Source organism: Dipodomys merriami, unplaced genomic scaffold (assembly GCF_024711535.1).
Source record: "Dipodomys merriami isolate MVZ:Mamm:240054 unplaced genomic scaffold, mDipMer1.0.p SCAF_5, whole genome shotgun sequence".
In the NCBI taxonomy this organism is placed as follows: domain Eukaryota; kingdom Metazoa; phylum Chordata; class Mammalia; order Rodentia; family Heteromyidae; genus Dipodomys; species Dipodomys merriami.
Genome location: NW_027206068.1, coordinates 48,708,464 through 48,726,620, shown reverse-complemented (window position 1 = coordinate 48,726,620; position 18,157 = coordinate 48,708,464). Strand labels below are relative to the sequence as shown.

Genomic DNA, 18,157 nt, shown 5'->3' with positions numbered 1-18,157 from the left:
GAGTGATAAAATGCAGCAGAGGTCTCATAGAAGGCCTTGATCCCGCTGCACCAGGTGATAAACCACAGTGGGAGGAAAAGGCTGGGCGACGGAATGAAACAACCTAGCAAACTGCGAGCTGCAAAAGCTCCCCGCATCCCCACAGGCCGCACCACGGCGCCTGCGCAGAGAATCCGGGGAGGGGTGTGCAGAGGCTCGGAGGCCCGAGCTCCCGTCTCCTCTTGGAACCCCGCCCCCTCCAGCTGCTCGCCTTCCCAAACAACCTGGTGCCCAGCCACTGCTCTCCTTCTATTGGCTTTCAGCCTTTTCCGTTTCCGCCCAGCCCTCCAGCATCCACCAATCAAACTTGCGTATTTATAGTAGGGTCCGCCTTCGAGGCCGTCGCTCTGGCTCCGCTCCCTGGCTCGGGCTGCTGCCTCCGCTGCTGCCTCCTCCATCCCCACCTCCTCCGTCAGGGGAGCGTCTGCGGGGGCCTGAGGGGCGGCGGCGGCGGCGGCAGCGGCAGCGGCGGCGATATGGAGCCCGAAGCCGTCGGCCGAGGCGCTGCTCGCGGACAGGGGGCCGGGCCTCCGAGCGCTCCGCAGCCCCGGGAGCAGGAGCGGAAGCTGGAGCAGGAGAAGCTCTCCGGAGTGGTGAAGAGCGTCCACCGACGGCTCCGTAAGAAGTATCGAGAAGGTAAACAGCGAAGCGGGCCCGGGGGGCGGGGAGGCCTGGTCACCCCCGGCCCCCTGTCACCTCTCCCCCCCTCCCTCCCCGACAGGCCACCATTGGAACCTCAGGGAGCTGCACGTCGGCCCCGGCCTGTGCGGCTCTGCGAGGCCGGGTCCGAGCCCTCGGTCGGCGTCGACAGCGAGCTCCCCCGCCCCCTTTTCTTCCCGGGCCCACGGAGGGGGGGCGGGGCGGGGAAGCGGGGCCTGTGCGGGGCCTAGGTCCCAAGTAGCTGCAGGATGCTGAGTGTTGTCAGCACACACAGGCGCGCGCGCACACACGAAAGGGGGGGTCGCTCGAGAAGGTAAAACGCGAAAACAGGTAAAATGCATGTTTGGGGCGAAGCTGCCGCTCGCCCCCTCTGCTTGCCGGGTCAGTGGCCGCCTTCCCCCCACGGCAGCTCAGACCCTCCGCCTAGTCCATCATTCCACAGGCCGTGTCGAAGCTTTCTTCCCTCTGGCTTCCACGGCTGCGAAGTCAGCAGGCCCTTTAGTAGTAGTAGCCTGTTGTCCTTCAACCTGGTTGAAAAGGGAAGGGAGGTGTGGGGGGTGCAGCCAGACCCACACCCCAGATCCCAGATCCCTCACACGATTGATCTTAGCATTTATATAGGAACCGGGACAAATCACTAAAATACTATCTGTTTAGTTTTGAATAGACTTTAGCCACCAAGCCTCCTAAAGACCCAGTTAGATGGCCAGTGAAAACAACTAGTCAGTGAGCACCCCGTCCATGGAAGATTATAAGCAAGGGAAGAAGCCTACTGACTTTTGATTGTGCCTGGAGTGTTGATATTTGAAGCCTACGGATATCCTAGGTCATATTAAGTATAAGCCTTTTGGAGATTTCGATGCTGGAAATTCTCAGTATTTTCATATGCTCAGGAGAATTTTCTTCTAAAAAATTATTGTAAGTTAACTTTCAGTCGGCTCTCATTTAAGCTTAATTGCACGTAGGAAAATGTCAGCAGCCTTCTAGTGTTATCTTATGTTTAGTTAACAATTTGTGGTAAACAAAATTGTGACGGTGAAGGAACAAAGACTTGTGGGATCATGTTACTTATGCACTTCAGTTACTCTGGAAAGTTCAAACCAAGTGTCTTTGTTTCTTTGAACGTAGTCAATGCATTTCATTTTTAAAACTATTCCAAGTATTCTTTTCTAGACAACTCAAGCTTAGCTTTAATTGGAGGCTTCTTAATCATCTCCCAAATATGGCTGATAGTTATTGTTTAATAGTTTCCAATAGGAGAGACTTGTCAAGAATCGTTAACATAATTGAAAATTGTTTTTTTTTAAAGAATGCTTTAAACCTCAACCATAATTCAATAAAATGAGTAGTTACCATAGTAACAATTGCATCATTCTTGATAGTCAAAGAATGCACTTACATAATCGCATTCACTATATGTTTTTAAGTTTGGAGAAATGAAGAAATAAATGGACACTCTTCCTGGCAGTTTATTATGCTATTTTGTACAGATTTAACTAAGTGCATCTTTTTAAGGGAATAAATGACTAATATATAATTCAGTTTCCATTTTTACCCTTTTATAATAGTTTCATTGTTATTCATTATTCATTTATTCGTAAATGAATAGGTACTACTTAAATTAGCACACTACTAATGTGTCATCTTCTAGTCAAGTGCTGTTTATGCTTGCTTACCCCCACATGTTTAAGCATGTATTTAAGCAGGAATATTAGCCACTGAACACTTATTTGTAAGAATTGATAGTTGGAAATTACCAGAGCTAGAACAGATACATTGAATTTAAAAATGAATGATGTAGTGTATTTCTGGATAGGTTAAGTTCTGGCAATTTAAACATTTGAATGAGACTATTCTCCATTTTAAATGCCCCTGAATTCCACTGATGATCTAGACTTCTCTAGGCTTTGGTGGGGTGATAGAGAAGGCCCTACTAGTGAACTAGCAAAATAGACTATCCTGATGAGCATGCTTACTACCTTTATTTTTGGCATAGGCCTAAATTTAGTTGTAAAACAGCTTTCTATGAAACACTCTGATTGTGCACATAATCCCAAAGAACTAATTTTTAGTGTTTTAAGGACTTGGTATTTGGATACTGATGGCTCCAAGCCTGTAGATTCACTTTATAATTTTTTCTAAGTCAGCTGTTTCCATAGTTTAAATGGTGCTTATGTTCTAGATCAACCTTCACAGAGCTATTTAATCAATTATATATCTGGCCTGTAGTATGTGTAACTGTGCAAACTATATTTCTTTTATATCTTTTTTTTTTTTGACTGAAAATGCTAGCTTAGAATTTGGAACGTATGACTGAAAGGATCCTTAGTTTTTACCAATGATTCCCAACATGGCTGTTCAGCATGTTCATGTATATACCTTTTGGAAAATTCCCAAATTCTACTTCACATTTACAATTTCCAGAATTCTTATCAATAGGATCTTGAAATTGGTTAGCAAGATTTATCTAAACTAATTATTTTCCTTGAAGGGCTTAAAAAGATGAAAATCCAAATACTTGTGATTCTTAGTGTTTAAGTGCAAGGAAAAATGGAAAGCAGAAAGTAGCCCTAGAATTTGGGTTAGGGAAAAGGACATCAATTGATCCTACCTGTGATTTGGGAGAAGAGATAGTAAAAAAATATACATTGTAGAAGAAAGAGAAAGCATGCAGTTATAACTGCTCATGAAGTTAAGAATTTTTCCACATTGTCCCAGTATGTTTATCCTACCTAGTCTTTGTATAGATAGTGATAGTAGGCTTGCACTTGAACAGCAAATAGTTTAAGGCCAGACCAGGTATAAATGTTCACCATGAAGCTCTATTTTGACCAACAGCTGGGTCCACTGGTGGATGACTGTCAACTCTAGCAACACATGGAAGCACAAATATGAAGAAAGCTCATGCTATCCCTGGGCATAAAGCTAGACCCTACCTCAAAAATAACCATGTCAGCTGGGTGATAGAGTCTCATGCCTGTAATCCTCGCTACTCAGGAGGCTGAGATCTGAGGGGTGTGGTTCAAAGCCAGATGGGACAGGAAAGTCTGGAAGTGGAACTATGCTCAAGAAAAAGTTCAGGGATAGCACCCAGACCCTGACTTCAACCCCTAGACTGGCACAAAAGCAACAGCAAAAAATAACCACAATAAAAAATGAATACTAGGTCTTGAGTTCAGTACTCAGTCTTGGAAGAAAAGAAAATCACTGTAGGTAACAATTAAAATACTCTATAAGCAGTAGTTAAATAGAAAAGATTACTGATATGGAAACAGAAATGGAGAATGCAGGATAGCTTGGCTCTGTAGACTAAGTCCAGAAAAAAACTGATGAAACAAGGTTAACAGTTGTAAAAAGATAATCTACTTTAGATGATAACTGCTTATTGATTATGCAGATTCTTCTACATAGTTTTGAGACAAAAGCAATATTAAAGGTAGGCTGGGAAAAAAAAAAAAACAGTTGGAGTTGAATATTCTTACCAAAGATCTGAAGCAAAGGAATTGTGGGGAGAAGTGGAAACCTTTAAATTAAGAATAATATTAACCTAAATCCAAAATTATAGAATGAGTAAAACATGGGCATTTTTCCTGAAACAGTTTTGAACATTTTTAAATTAGGATCACAGACTTTTTATCTGAACTTTTTTATAACTTCACTAAGGGCCCTTCATTATTGTTGTTTTAATATTGTTCAATTCCTTGACCCCCAAGAAACTAAACAGATTCTCCTTGTCTTACTCTTCAAGTGAGATTTTATTTTTTTCCTTTTATGTTTTTTTCCCAATCACACATATTCTGATCCAGAATCTGAAAGACTTTTTGATAGAATCTTTGCTAGATCAGCAGAGAAAGTAAGGTAATGACTCTTCACAGAAAGTCCCTTAACTTTCTTTGCCTTAGGAAACTGAACTTTAATTCCAGCAGGGGAAAATAAAAACAAAAAACATCTTAATAATTAATAACACTAAAAGATAAAGGAGCATTGATGCAGTCAATTCATAAAAGAACACATAGATGTGTAAAGTATGTTACCTGTTTAGTTTTATTACTGTTGCTCCTTTCGGTGTCATTTTAGGGTCTTTTTATATTTCAGATATACTAAAAATCGAAACTATTGCTATAGTTTCCTTGATTGTCTTAGGGAAAAATGAAACGTGATTCTTAGCCTTGATTCTTTGGAACAGTAGAATACAGGCATTTAAAAGCCCCGTAGAGTATACCCTGGACAAAGTAGTTAAGAAAAACACTAAAATAAATTTCTATAAGCTGCATTAGGAAGGAATCCAGAAGAAAAGATTGGTTAGGCGATAGTTATACTAATCTGATTTAGAGTTGATAATGACATAAATAGCAGTGATCATGAAAACAGAAAAATAACAAACATATTGAAGGTGAGAATAAACAGTTTCAGTGAAAGTAAAGGAGAAGAGACAAAAAGAATGTAAAGATTTCTTGACTGGAAAAATGTGAGTCATAGCATTCAGTTTGGAAATGTATGTTTTTGAATACTGTATGTGTGAGGAGAACAGATAGGCTTGTTACCTGATGGATGCAGACAGTGATTTAGTTTGGATTATATTCTTTGAAGATTGAGAATTCGTAGCCCTATACAAGGGGTTCAGACTTTGAGGTCAGGTGAGCTACCAAGTGGGGTAATGTGTAACTGAGGAGAGATCCTTCAGACACTGGTAATTAGGGGTTAAAAGGAAAAGGTAAGAGTTTTCCCAGAACACAAGGGGATACTTGCAGAGATTCAAGTTTCTTTTGTCCTGGATGTTAACATAATAGTAGAATTGTACCCTGTTAAAGCTTCATTTATTGTAAATGTGCTCAAAAGGACAACCCAAAGTACTCAAGGAAATTCAAAATTACTACTATTACTACATAAGTAGTTTTGTGTTGATTCTGAAAGATTCCCACTTTTTGTCTTAAGAGCAGTGTTTTTATGTATATTATGTGTATATCATGTTTATAGCCTTCAGTGTTTTTTTGTGCTTTACTGTTTCACAAGCCTATGGTGATTCTTAAAATGTCAATACCTGGATGCCCATAAAGCAGCCCCATGGATCGAGATTAGAACCTAGGAATCCGCAAATTTAATTCCCTCTTGTATGAATCTCAGACAGATGATAACAGAACTAACTAGTATTTGAAAAAGTGCCGAACTAAGGGTTTTTTGTGGGTTTTTTTGGTCTTTTTGTTTTTTAGCAAATAAGCCTCTTTGATGCTAAAGAATGTGCTTGTCTTGAAAGTTCTGACTGTATTTCTTATTCATTCCTTATTTGTATGTGCTTATGAAATACATAACTTACATAACAAAAGATAATAAAGATAAAAGTATGTAAAATTAAATAATTTTCTAATACTATACAGAAATAAAGCATACATACATAGCATACTTTTTTTGTACATTGAGATGACTGAGTTAGTGATTTTTCAATACTAAGTATTCCTGTATACTACTGTGTAGAGTTTTCTGTTTGGTTTTTGTCCTCTCACTAGGGCTTGAACTCAGGGCATTGTGCTCCCACTCAACTTTTGCTCATAGCTGATGTTTTATCACTTAAACCACATCTCCAGTCCAGCTGTTTTACTGGTTAATTGGAGATAGAGCCTCTCAGATTTTTCAACCCAGATCATCAGATTTCAGCCTCCTGACTATATAGGATTAGAGAGGTGAGCCATCAGCCCCAACCTGAGTTACTTGTTTTTAAAGAACACTGTGCATGTAAATAGTTATTTTTAAAAGTTTCTGTTTTTTCTGGTTGTACTGGGATTGGAACTCATGGCTTAATGCTTGCTTGGCTTACATGCTCAGTTTGTATGCTGGCACTCAAGTCACACCTCCAACCTGACTTTCTGCTGGTTATTCTGGAGATAGAGAAGTAATATAAATATGTTCAGATAGTTGTGGTTTATTAATTTTTATATTCTTTTTTTTTTTTTGGTCCGGTCGTGGGGCCCGAACTCTGGGCCTGGGCGCTGTCCCTCAGCTCTTCAGCTCAAGGCTAGCGCTCTACCATTTGAGCCACAGTGCTACTTCCAGCTTTTTTCTTTTTGTTTATGTAGTGCTGAGGAATCGAACCCAGGGCCTCAGGCATGCAAGGCAAGCGCTCTACCACTGAGCTACCTTCCCAACCCCCTAATTTTTATATTCTTTTTAAAGTTAGTTCTTTTTATACAAATAGTTTCAACTGAATTTATGTTCATATCTTCTTAAATTTTGTTTGATCATACACTTTTTAGTAGTGATACAAGTTAATCTCAACATTACTCTTAGTTTTTATATGTGAATAACAAAGTATAAATATTGTAAAGTAATTGTCTTTAAGATTTGTTAATTTCATGATGAATCTGCTTGTATTTATTTTACTGAGTACAGTGAAATCATTTCTTTAGTCTGCTGTTTTCTTTTGTTACCCATTGGCTCCTACATATAAGGTAATATTTTGGAGAATTTGCCTATGTTTACATATATATTTTACACCCTAAATTTACAGATTAAAATTTCCTAGCCAACATTAACCTCCTAAGTTTTGGAGGTTAAATTTTATACTGGTAACAAAATCCAACATCTGAGAACCACTGATTTAAACTGTACTGGTTATACTCCCTTGAATTTAGTGACACTGATGCTCATTGCAGGGGTTGTTTAGAATACATGTCTAGTCACCATACATTTAAAAGGGGGTGGCTCCGTATTCCCAATTTTCACTTACAACAGAAATTTGTCTGTTTATAAAAATTAAGTTAGAAGGTTCAGTATGAATACTACACAGGCAATTCTGTGTGGTCATATACAAATTTATAAAATTAATTTTCACAAAATAGTAACACGTTGACATATCAGTCCTGACTTTTCTAAAATTATTTCTTCTCACAGGATATTTTTAAAGGCTTTCACATTTTGGATTAATTCTTTTTCATCATAAATATGTTTATAATTAAAGACTGCTCCATGAAGCTATACCATGAGCCAAATTGTGTTTGTAGATACTGTGTGTTCTATGCATCATTTTGTTTTTTAATTAAATTTGTACTTTGCCGTAAGTCTCATAGCTCTCAGTAGAATTTCACTAGACATTAGAGTTTATAGTCTTGCCTTAGACTAGTTGGCTTTGAGCCATGAATGTATAGTAAAATCATCTGGGAAGCATTAGAATAAATGACCAGCTCCCACTCCAGATCAATTAAAGGAAATCTCTGGGTGATTCCAGTGTGCATCCAGACTTGGCAACTGGAGGTAAGAACCACGGCCAGAAAACTAACAAATAATGCAGTTACAAAGATTAAATAACTGCATTTGACTGACAAAAGTCTACTTGTTTGTGGTTAACATACTTACTGTACTTTGTTCTGCTACAAACCTTTGTTGATATCCCTGAATGTTCATAAAGTTAAAACTCATGAAAAGATGCAAGGAATTAGGAGCATAACTTTGAAAACTGTTTCTGTCTTGAACTTGTTTCCACTTACTCATGAGTTTCTATACTTAAATTAGAGGAAATGACCTTTGAAAGTTCTTTGAACTTGACTTTGATAATCTGGTCACCTAGAGATAAAGCATTTTATAGCTAATATTTGATAGTAGTCCTAAGTAAAGATCAAATAATTGTTCTAAACTTAAAGTTTAAGACTTAAGATAACCAGATACAATTTTTTTATAACATTTACCATTCTCATTTTTTGTTGTTTATTTTTTTTATGTTTGGCTACAGAGGGAAACGAAAGCTTGATCACTTGAACCACATCTTTTGCTTTTTATTTTGATTTTATTTCCTTATTTTTTCAGATAGGGTGTTACTCTAATATCCCTCAGACCAGTCTCACCAAAGCATAATCCCAGCCATACACTAGTGGCTCATGCTTGTAATGCTAGCTGCTCAAGAGGCTGAAATTTGAGGATTGCAGTTTGAAGCCAGCCTGGGCAGGAAAATCCATGAAACTCTTTATTTTCTAGTAACCAGGGGCGCACGCGCACACACACACACACACACACACACACACACACACACACTGGAAGTGGAGACGTGTCACACACACACACACACACACACACACACACACACACACACACACACACACACACACACACACACACACACACACACACACACACTGGAAGTGGAGACGTGTCACACACACACACACACACACACACACACACACACACACACACACACACACACACACACACACACACACACACACACACACACACACACACACACACACACACACACACACTGGAAGTGGAGACGTGACTCAAGTGGTAAAGTGGTTGCCTTGATCAAAAAAGCTCAGAAACAGTCCAACAGTCCAAGACCTGAGTTCAAGCCTGGAAGTGGAGACGTGTCACTCACACACACACACACACACACACACACACACACACACACACACACTCTGGAAGTGGAGACGTGACTCAAGTGGTAAAGTGGTTGCCTTGATCAAAAAAGCTCAGAAACAGTCCAAGACCTGAGTTCAAGCCCCAGGAATAGTGTGTGTTTAAAAAACAAATGGCCCAATCCTGTTTCCACTTCCAAGTAGCTGGAATTACAGGTTGATATTATAGCAAGTTTTACCATCATGCCTGGCTTTGCATATTATCATTTAATTCATAGAAATAGACCACATCTATTTAATTAAATATACATATATACATATATATCTCCATGGGTTTAATAGTTATATACCTTTGAAATCATTACAATCAAGGTACAATATATTTCTGCTACTCTCAAAATTTCTTTATGCTTCTTTGCAGTCTATCTCTACTATGTGTCCACTTATTTCTTGTCATTATGAATTCATCTCACATTTTTAGAGCCTTATATACTGTTTATTTTGTTTTGAATTTCACTGTTTAACAACTTAGTAGTGTACCATTACTCTTTGGTATCATGATTCACAGGCTAAACTGCCAGGGGTTAGGACATGCTATATTTTTTGAGGCAAGTTAACAAATGAAAACTAGTATGCGTTTAAGGTTGATAGTATTGTATTTTGATACAAGTATACCTTGTATAATAATTACCACAATCAAACTGATTAACATCTATCACTTGACCGTAGTTACTGTGTGTGTGTGTGCGTGCTTGCGTGCGTGCGTGCGTGTACACGTGTGTGTGTGTGTGAGTGTGCGCGGGCATGTAAGAGAGGGACAGAGAACGTTAAGATCTCCATTCCCTTAGCCGTATATAATGGCTACATATAGTTTACAGACTCAGCACAGCATAGATATTTCTTGTTTGTGGGCTTGAATTCAGGGCCTGTACTTGTTAGGGAGACTCTATACACCTTGAGTTATGCTTCTAGCCCTGGAGTTCTGTTTTCTCTATATTTAGCACTTGTTATCATTTGTCTTTTTGGTAATAGCCATCTCATTGTGGTTTTAATTTGCATTTCCTGATGATCAGTGATGTTGATCTTTTCAAGTGCTTTTGACCTTCTGTATGTCTTCTTTAGGAAATTGTCTATTATAGTTGCTTGCTTATTGTGAAGTTAAGTTATTGGCTTTTTTGTTATTGAGTTGAATGGGTCTTTTATATTTTTTGAATGTTAACACCTTACCAGGTACTCATATACTCACCTCAAACTGGCCTCAGATTTATGCGTAATAAGCTGCTTTTCTTTGCTTTTGTATTATACTACCTAAGGCTAAGAATTACGATAGGGTTACTAAGAAAACTATATTCTTCCAAATGTATTTTTTGGGGGGGGGTCCGGTGGTGGGCCTGAACTCTGGGCTTGGGTGCTGTCCCTCAGCTCTTCAGCTCAAGGCTAGCGCTCTACCACTTGAGCCACAGTGCCACTTCTGGGTTTTTTCTTTTTGCTTATGTGGTGCTGAGGAATGGAACCCAGGGCCTCATGCATGCAAGGCAAGCGCTCTACCACTGAGCCACCTTCCCAGCCCCCCAAATGTATTTCTAAATATTAGAGGATATTGGAATGTAAAAATTATGTAGTGTAACTTAAAATTGTGTATTGTGATATTTCCAACATTTTTTCAGGATTATTTTGTGTCTTTTGTATTTCCATATGAAATTTATGTTTTCTTTTTATACATATTCTGTGAAGAAATGACATTTAAACTACATTGGGCTGATCTATGAACATGGGATTTGTTCCTTATTGTAGTCCTTCTATGACTTCTTCTTGCTTTATAGTTTTCATTGTAGAGGTTTTTAACATCTTTGATTATTTATGATATCATAGTCTTATAATTTTTAATATAACCTGTCAGATAGTCCTTTATTATGTTGAAATATTATCCTGTCCATTTGTTTCCTGACTTCTTTTTTTTGGGGGGGGGTCCGGTCGTGGGCCTGAACTCTGGGCCTGGGCTCTGTCCCTCAGCTCTTCAGCTCAAGGCTAGTGCTCTACCACTTGAGCCACAGCTCCACTTCCGGCTTTTTTTCCTTTTTGCTTATGTGGTTCTGGGGAATCAAACCCAGGGCCTCATGCATGCAAGGCAAGCTCTGTACCACTGAGCCACCTTCCCAGCCCCGTTTCCTGACTTCTTTATCAGTAAGTTTATTGTTGATGCTTTAAAAAGCTATTTACTTTTACATGTTGACTTTGTATCCTAATATATTGCTGCTATTGATCAGAGTTCTCTGGTGGAATATTTGTCTGTCAATAATTTTGAGGCAGAATCTCTCTATGTATCCCAGACTGGCATTGAACTTATGATCCTCTTGCCTCTACCGATTGAAGATTAGGATTATGGAAGTGTATTGATGCCAAGCTATTTTTTCAGGTCTTTGAAATATGTAATCATAGCATCAGCAAACACATAATTTGACTTCTTCCTTTCCTACTTGTATTTCCTTTACTTCTTCCTCTTACCTTATTCTCTTAAGTTTCTAATAAGACTGGTGATAATGGACAACCTTGTCTCATTTCTGGTTTAGGTTTTTTTTTTTCTTCATGTTTTCTATGGCAGCACTTAGGTTTGAATGCAGAACTTCGTACTTGCTAGGCAGGTACTTCAACACTTGAATCATGGCACCAGCATATTTCCTTATTTTAGAGAAAATGCTCTGTTTTTCACCATACAATTCACTGTTTATTGGCTGTAGATCTATCATATGGAACCTTTACTACATATGGTATTCATTCCCAGAATGAATCCATTCCAGTATCAAATATGGCCTTCTTAATGTGTTGAATTTGGTTTGTAACTAGTTTTTACCTCTGTTTTCATCAAGAAACTTGGTTTATGTTTGTGTGTGTGTTGTGTTGTGTGTGTCCGTCCGTCCGTCCTTTTTTTAAAGCCTGACAGAATTCAGCAGTGAATCTTCCCAGTACTTTGTTGAGAGATTTTTAAATTATTATTTTAATCTCATTGCTCATTAATGTTCTGTTTAAGTTTTCACCTTCTTGCTTCAATTTTGTTTGGTCATATATATCTAGAAAATTGTCTGTTTCTTCTAGTTTTTCCAACGCACTTGAGCATAAGTTTTTAAAATGTTGCCTAATGATCCTGTGTATTTCAGTGATGTCTGTTGTGACATCTGTTTTCACCTCTCACTTCATTAATTTACATCTTTTTTCTGTTCTCTTAGGCTTTGATTAAATAAGACTTTGTCAGTGGTATTTATCCTTTCAAAGAACCAACTGTTGTTTCACTGACCGTTTATATTTTCTTAGTTTTCATTTCATTAATTTCACCTTTGTTCTTTATCATTTCCTTCTACTAACTTTTTGATTGGCTTGTTCTCATTTTTCTAAGACTTGGAGATATTTATGATTTTTTTTTAATGCAGGCATTTGTGAATATAAACATCCCTCTTAGAACCACTTCCATTGTATCCAACAGGGCTTGTTATTTTGTGTTTTAATTTGATACTAGGAATTTTGAAACTTTCTCCAGCCTGTTCAATAACCCACAGATCATTAAAAAGTATATTGTTTAATCTCTAGGAGTGATATTTTGTGTGGTTTTTCTTGCTGTTGATTTCTAATTTTATTTCATTATGATCTTATGAATGTATTAAGTCATTCTAATTTTCTTGTATTTGTTTTATGTCATAATCTATTTTGGAGAAAGTTCTGTTGGCTGATGGAAATAATATATAATCTGCAGATGTTTGATGGAATATTCTGTCTGTCAAGTCTATAGTGTCTTTTCATCTATAGTGTCTTTTCTTCTTTGTTTTTTTTCTTGAGGCCTGAATTTAGGAATGAGAGGCTAACCCTGAGCATTTTTTACACAGGGCTAGCACTCTACCACTTGAGCCAAAGCTCAAAAATTGAAAATTGTATTTTAAATAAAAAAAAATCTTTCCAGTTATTTAAGGTAGTGTGTATGTGACTGTGCATTTGTGCGTCTGTGTGCTGCTCCTCGGTCTTAAACTCGGGGCCTAGACACTGTCCTTTAGCTTTTTTGATCATGGATTGTGCTCTACCACCTTACCACTCTACTTCTGACTTTTTTTTTTTGGCAGAAAGTCTCATGGACTTTCCTGCCTGGACTGGCTTTGAACTGTGATCCTCAGTTTTAGCTTCCTGAGTAGCTAGGATTACACAGATGTGAGCCACCAGCATCCACCTATACTGTCCTTTAACTCTGATTATTTCTTTGATTTTTTTTTTCATTTGGACAATATATCTACTTTTGAGAACTGCTGTGCTTGGATTATGTCCAGTGGTATTTGTTTTATGAAGTTGAATACATTATCTTTTATAAGGCATTTCTTTTTAATAGATGTTTGTTGTTTAATTGTGACATATTTTGTGAAAATGACATGGCATTAGTTATGATATCCAGATTCCAGATAATTTGGTCCATGATTTCCATATTGAACTTGTTTTGGCAAATCACTAATATTAAAAATTATGTATTTATCTTTTACAATGGGTTTTCATAAATGTAAAGGTAATATAAGAAATATAAGTTCTAGTAAAACAAGTGTTGTCCTAGAATTCTGTCAGACAACCAGACAACTTTAACTTTTAGGCTAGACAGAGCTTTAAGTTGATTATTATGCTATGTATTTGAATAAAACATTGATGATTTCTTCTCTAATTCTTTTAGTTTGGCCATAAATGCTTGTTAACTATTAATTTCAAGTTAGACATCAGGATATATATCATAATGATGCTTCCTAAAACCAATGTTTGGATTCTCTATTGTGTAGCAAAGTGAGATGTGTACTTTGTCCTTTTGGTTACGTTGAATTTTTTTAGGGTGCTTGTAGGAATGGATAAGAAAAAAGTATCATTAATCACAATGATTTTGTCATTCACAAATGCTATGGTATTAAAATAAATCATAATTATTAATTGAAAAATTTGATTTAGCTTAAATGCTTAAATATTTCTTATACTGTATTCAGTAGACCTTTGGGTGGACTTGAAGATGTTTTAGTTCCTGATTTTTTCTTTTGTTTGTTGATTGGTTGGTTTTGTCAATACCAGTGCTTGAACTCTGGATTTCATGCCCTTAGTTCAATTGTTTTGCTCACAGGTAGTGCTCTAACACATGAATCATCCTACCTGCACACTTTTTACTGGTTAATTGGAGATAGACAGTTTTAGACTTTTCTTCCCTCAGCTGGCATCAAATACAGAGTGAAAAACAGGAGAGGCTGAGAGTATGGTTCAGTGGTCAAATATCTGTCTTATCAAGTGGAAAGCCTTAGGTTCAAACTGAAGTACTATCCTGACTCAAACCCAGGTATTTCCCCAAATAAACAAATAAAAAGTAGTTACTGAATAAATAATATTGTCAACTTAGAGTCTTAATTCAGAACATAAGCTCAAGATTTTGGAGAGGTTTGCATGATTGTTTTTTTCAAGAAATTTGTTTGCCCTAGGAGTATAATTTTTTAACTTACAGTATTCTTTAAGGTACCTGTGTATATAAATAAAAATATTTACTTGTTTGGTAATACACATTGTCATCTCCTGACCAACTCCTCTTTATTATAGGGAACTTGTAATATGTAGAGATCCAAGAGGATAATAGTCAAGAAACATGCTTAGATATTTCTGCTCTTCTCTTGCAAATTCATATTGCCCAGTGGTAGCAAGAAAATTAATGCTTGAATGCCCAGTCCAAATTGTGTGGAATCGTTAACACTTTATAAACTGAAAACTCTTGCATATCTATTTATATTTTATTATGTTCAGCTTTACAAATCCATCTGTTTAAAATGCTAAAATTTATTTGACTATCATATTGTCAAAATTAAAATAATGTATCCGTTTCCAGAAAGGTAATTTCTTTTTCTTCCTTTCTTTTTTTTTTTTTTTGTGCCAGTCCTAGAGTTTAAACTCAGGGCCCGGTGCTGTTTTGGAGCTTCTTTTGCTAAAAGCTAGCACTCTACCACTGGAGCCACAGCTCTGCTTCCGGCTTTTTGATAGTTAATTTGAGATAAGCACCTCACAGACTTTCCTGCCCTGGATAACTTCAAACTGCAATCTTCAGATCTCAGCCTTTTGAGTAACTACGATTATAGACGTGAGCCACTGGTGTCAGGTATAGAAAGGAACTTTTTAAATGTTGAAACCTTAAAGCATCCGGGATGGAGTACGTACCTAGGAAGCATGAGGACTTGAGTTCAATGCCCAATACAGCCCCCCGTCACACAAAAAAAGGGAATGCATAAAAATTTGAACACTATTTTAGTTTATGATTTTTCTTTTACTTATTTTGAAAGTATTTTAAAAATAATTAGATTATACAATTTAAAAATTTTAACTTACTTTTTTGGTTTGTTTGCAGTGGGAGATTTTGATAAGATCTGGCGAGAACACTGTGAAGATGAGGAAACCCTTTGTGAATATGCTGTTGCAATGAAAAACTTGGCAGATAATCATTGGGCAAAAACTTGTGAGGGCGAAGGTCGCATTGAATGGTGTTGTAGGTGAGTGATTTTATGAAATAATGTTTTTGGTTTTTAATGGTTCTCAAAAAACTCAAATCTAATGCTATATATAATTGTACCCAAGCAGGAAACTATAATTTTTTTTGTTTTTTATTGTAAAAATAGTGTAAAGAGGGGTTACAGTTACATGAGTAAGGTAATGAATACATTTCCTGTCAAGTATTGTTACCTCCTCCTTTGTTTTTCCCCTAACATCTTTTTCCTCTCCACCTCCCCAACTTCCCTCCTTCCCCCAAGTTGTAAAGTTCGTTTTCAACATAGTGTCCTGTATATCTCATTATTTCAATGGGTCAATCTATATCCTTGTTTCAGTATTTTGTTATTTCCCTTCCCCTCCCCAAATTAGAAAAATGTATATACAAGATGCAGAGTACCTATGTCAACTACAGTGAAAACCGTTTATATCATGGGGAAAGAACAAACAAAAGAAAGAAAAAAAAATCACATAGTACATTTTAGATACATTAACAATAGCAAGAAATTAAAAACAAGTTGTGTCCCTATCTTGGGGTTCATTTCACTTAACATCATCTTATATTGTGATATGTACATAGCTTTTGACTTTTTAGTAAGTGAAGTAAGCCAGGCCCAAAGAAATATAGGTCCCATGGTTTCCCTTATTTGCTATAAATATTTTTTAAAAGATGTCTTTTAACAGCTTTTTCCTTCTTATTTCACCCATTACCCTATCCCCTAGAATAGAAATCTTTATCAGGGGTATATACTTTGTTAGAATTGTGGAACCTACAATGACATATTATTGTTACCAAAATCCATTATTTCTATTAGGTTGGCTCATGATGTTATACATTTTACAGCTCTAAAATTATTCAGTACTATGTATGTGCCATTATTGTATCGTACAGAATTATTTCTCTGCCCTAAAAACTCTCTGTTTATCATCTCCATCTGTTCATTTCTGCTGTCCCAGCGACCACTGACCTTTTTACTTTATTCACAGTTTTTCATTTCTGGAATGATTTCTAGGTTTCATTTAGTTGGAATCTTACATTGTGTAGCCTTTGAGATTAGCTTGTTTTTCACTTAGTTAGTATACATTTAAGGCTATATCTTTTCATTGCTTGATAGCTTTTTTCTTTTTACCACTATATTCCATTGTCTGGATATGGGACTATATCCATCCACCCATGGATGGGAATATTGATTTGCTTGCAAATTTAGTAATTATGAATAAAAATACCATAAGCATTTATGTTGACATAAGTTTTCAGTTCTTTTGGATAAATACCAAGGACCTAATTAATTGTTGGATAATATAGTAACACTAAATTCAACTTTGTAAGAAAGAATCTTCCAAAGTAGTTGTGCCATTTTATATTCCCACCAGCTATGAATGAACATTTCTTTTGCTTTGACACATTTACTGTTAGTGTTCTATATTTTGACCCTTCCAAGATAGATAGATAGATAAATAGATATAGATAGATAGGTAGATAGATAGATAGATAGATAGATAGATAGATAGATAGATAGATAGATAGATAGATAGATATTTTATTGTTTTAACTTGCCTTTCCTAACAGCATATGAGAAGCAACATATTCTTGTTTGACATCTCTACATCTTTGGTGAGTTGTCTGTTTAGGTCTCCATGTCTGTTTTTTTTTGTGTGTGTGTGACTGTGTGCTGATGCTGGAGCTTGGAACTCAGGGCCTGGGCACTGTCCCTGAGTTTTTTGGCTCACCGCTGGTGCTCTACCACTTGAGCCACAGCTCCACTTACAGCTTTCTTTTGGTGGTTAATTGCAGAGAAGACTCTTACAAACTTTCCCACCTGGGCTGGTTTCTTACCATAATCCTCAGATCTCAACTTCTTGAATAACTAGCATTACGGATGTGAGCCACCTGTGTCCAGCTCTTTGTCTATTTTTTAACTGGGTGGTTTTCTTATTTTAAGAGTTCTCTGTATATTTTAGATAAGTTTTTTTTAAATCATGAATGTCTTACAATTTTTTTGTTGTTGATTATAATTTCATTCCCTTGACAGTATCTTCATATAACAGAAAAAAATAATTTTAATGAATCCCAGTTTATCAGGTCTTTTGTTCACGATTTTGGCCTTAATAGAAAAACTGTGCGTGCCAGAACTGGGGCTTGAACTTAAGACCTCAAATTCTCACGCAGCTCTGTTGCTCACTGGTGGTACTCCTGCCACTTGAGCCACATGTTCTGTGTTCCAAGTAGGAGAGAGAAGCTTCCAATCTATTAATGGCCTGAATCAAACATAAAAAAGGGGAAAAAACATCCCTAATCCCATTTTTCTTCTTAATCTTCCTCTCCTTCACTCTGCCCCTCAGAGGTACTTAAGCTTCTGTTTTTAAACTTTCAGGCTTGGATTAGAACTTAATTAACTGGTTCTTATGCCTTTGGATTTGGACTAGGAGTACACTACTTACTTTTCTGGTTTTCTAGTTTACAAACAACAGATTAAGAGCTAGGGCCCTGAGTTTAAATTAAGTCTCATACCTACCCTTCTATCAAAAAAGAAAGAGGAGAGATAGGGAGAGGAAGGAAGGAAGGAAGGAAGCAAGCAAGCAAG

General features: G+C 37.1%; 1 protein-coding gene across 1 annotated transcript in view; it reads left to right on the top strand.

The window, feature by feature from the left end:
- Positions 1 to 407: 407 nt before the first annotated feature.
- Samtor (S-adenosylmethionine sensor upstream of mTORC1) overlaps positions 408 to 18,157 on the top strand; it is a 34,734-nt gene continuing 16,984 nt past the window's right edge. The window contains exons 1-2 of the mRNA XM_069996592.1: positions 408 to 675; positions 15,436 to 15,577. Coding sequence (XP_069852693.1) covers positions 516 to 675; positions 15,436 to 15,577 — 302 coding nt within the window. The 5' untranslated portion in view covers positions 408 to 515. The remainder of the gene's footprint in view (positions 676 to 15,435; positions 15,578 to 18,157) is intronic.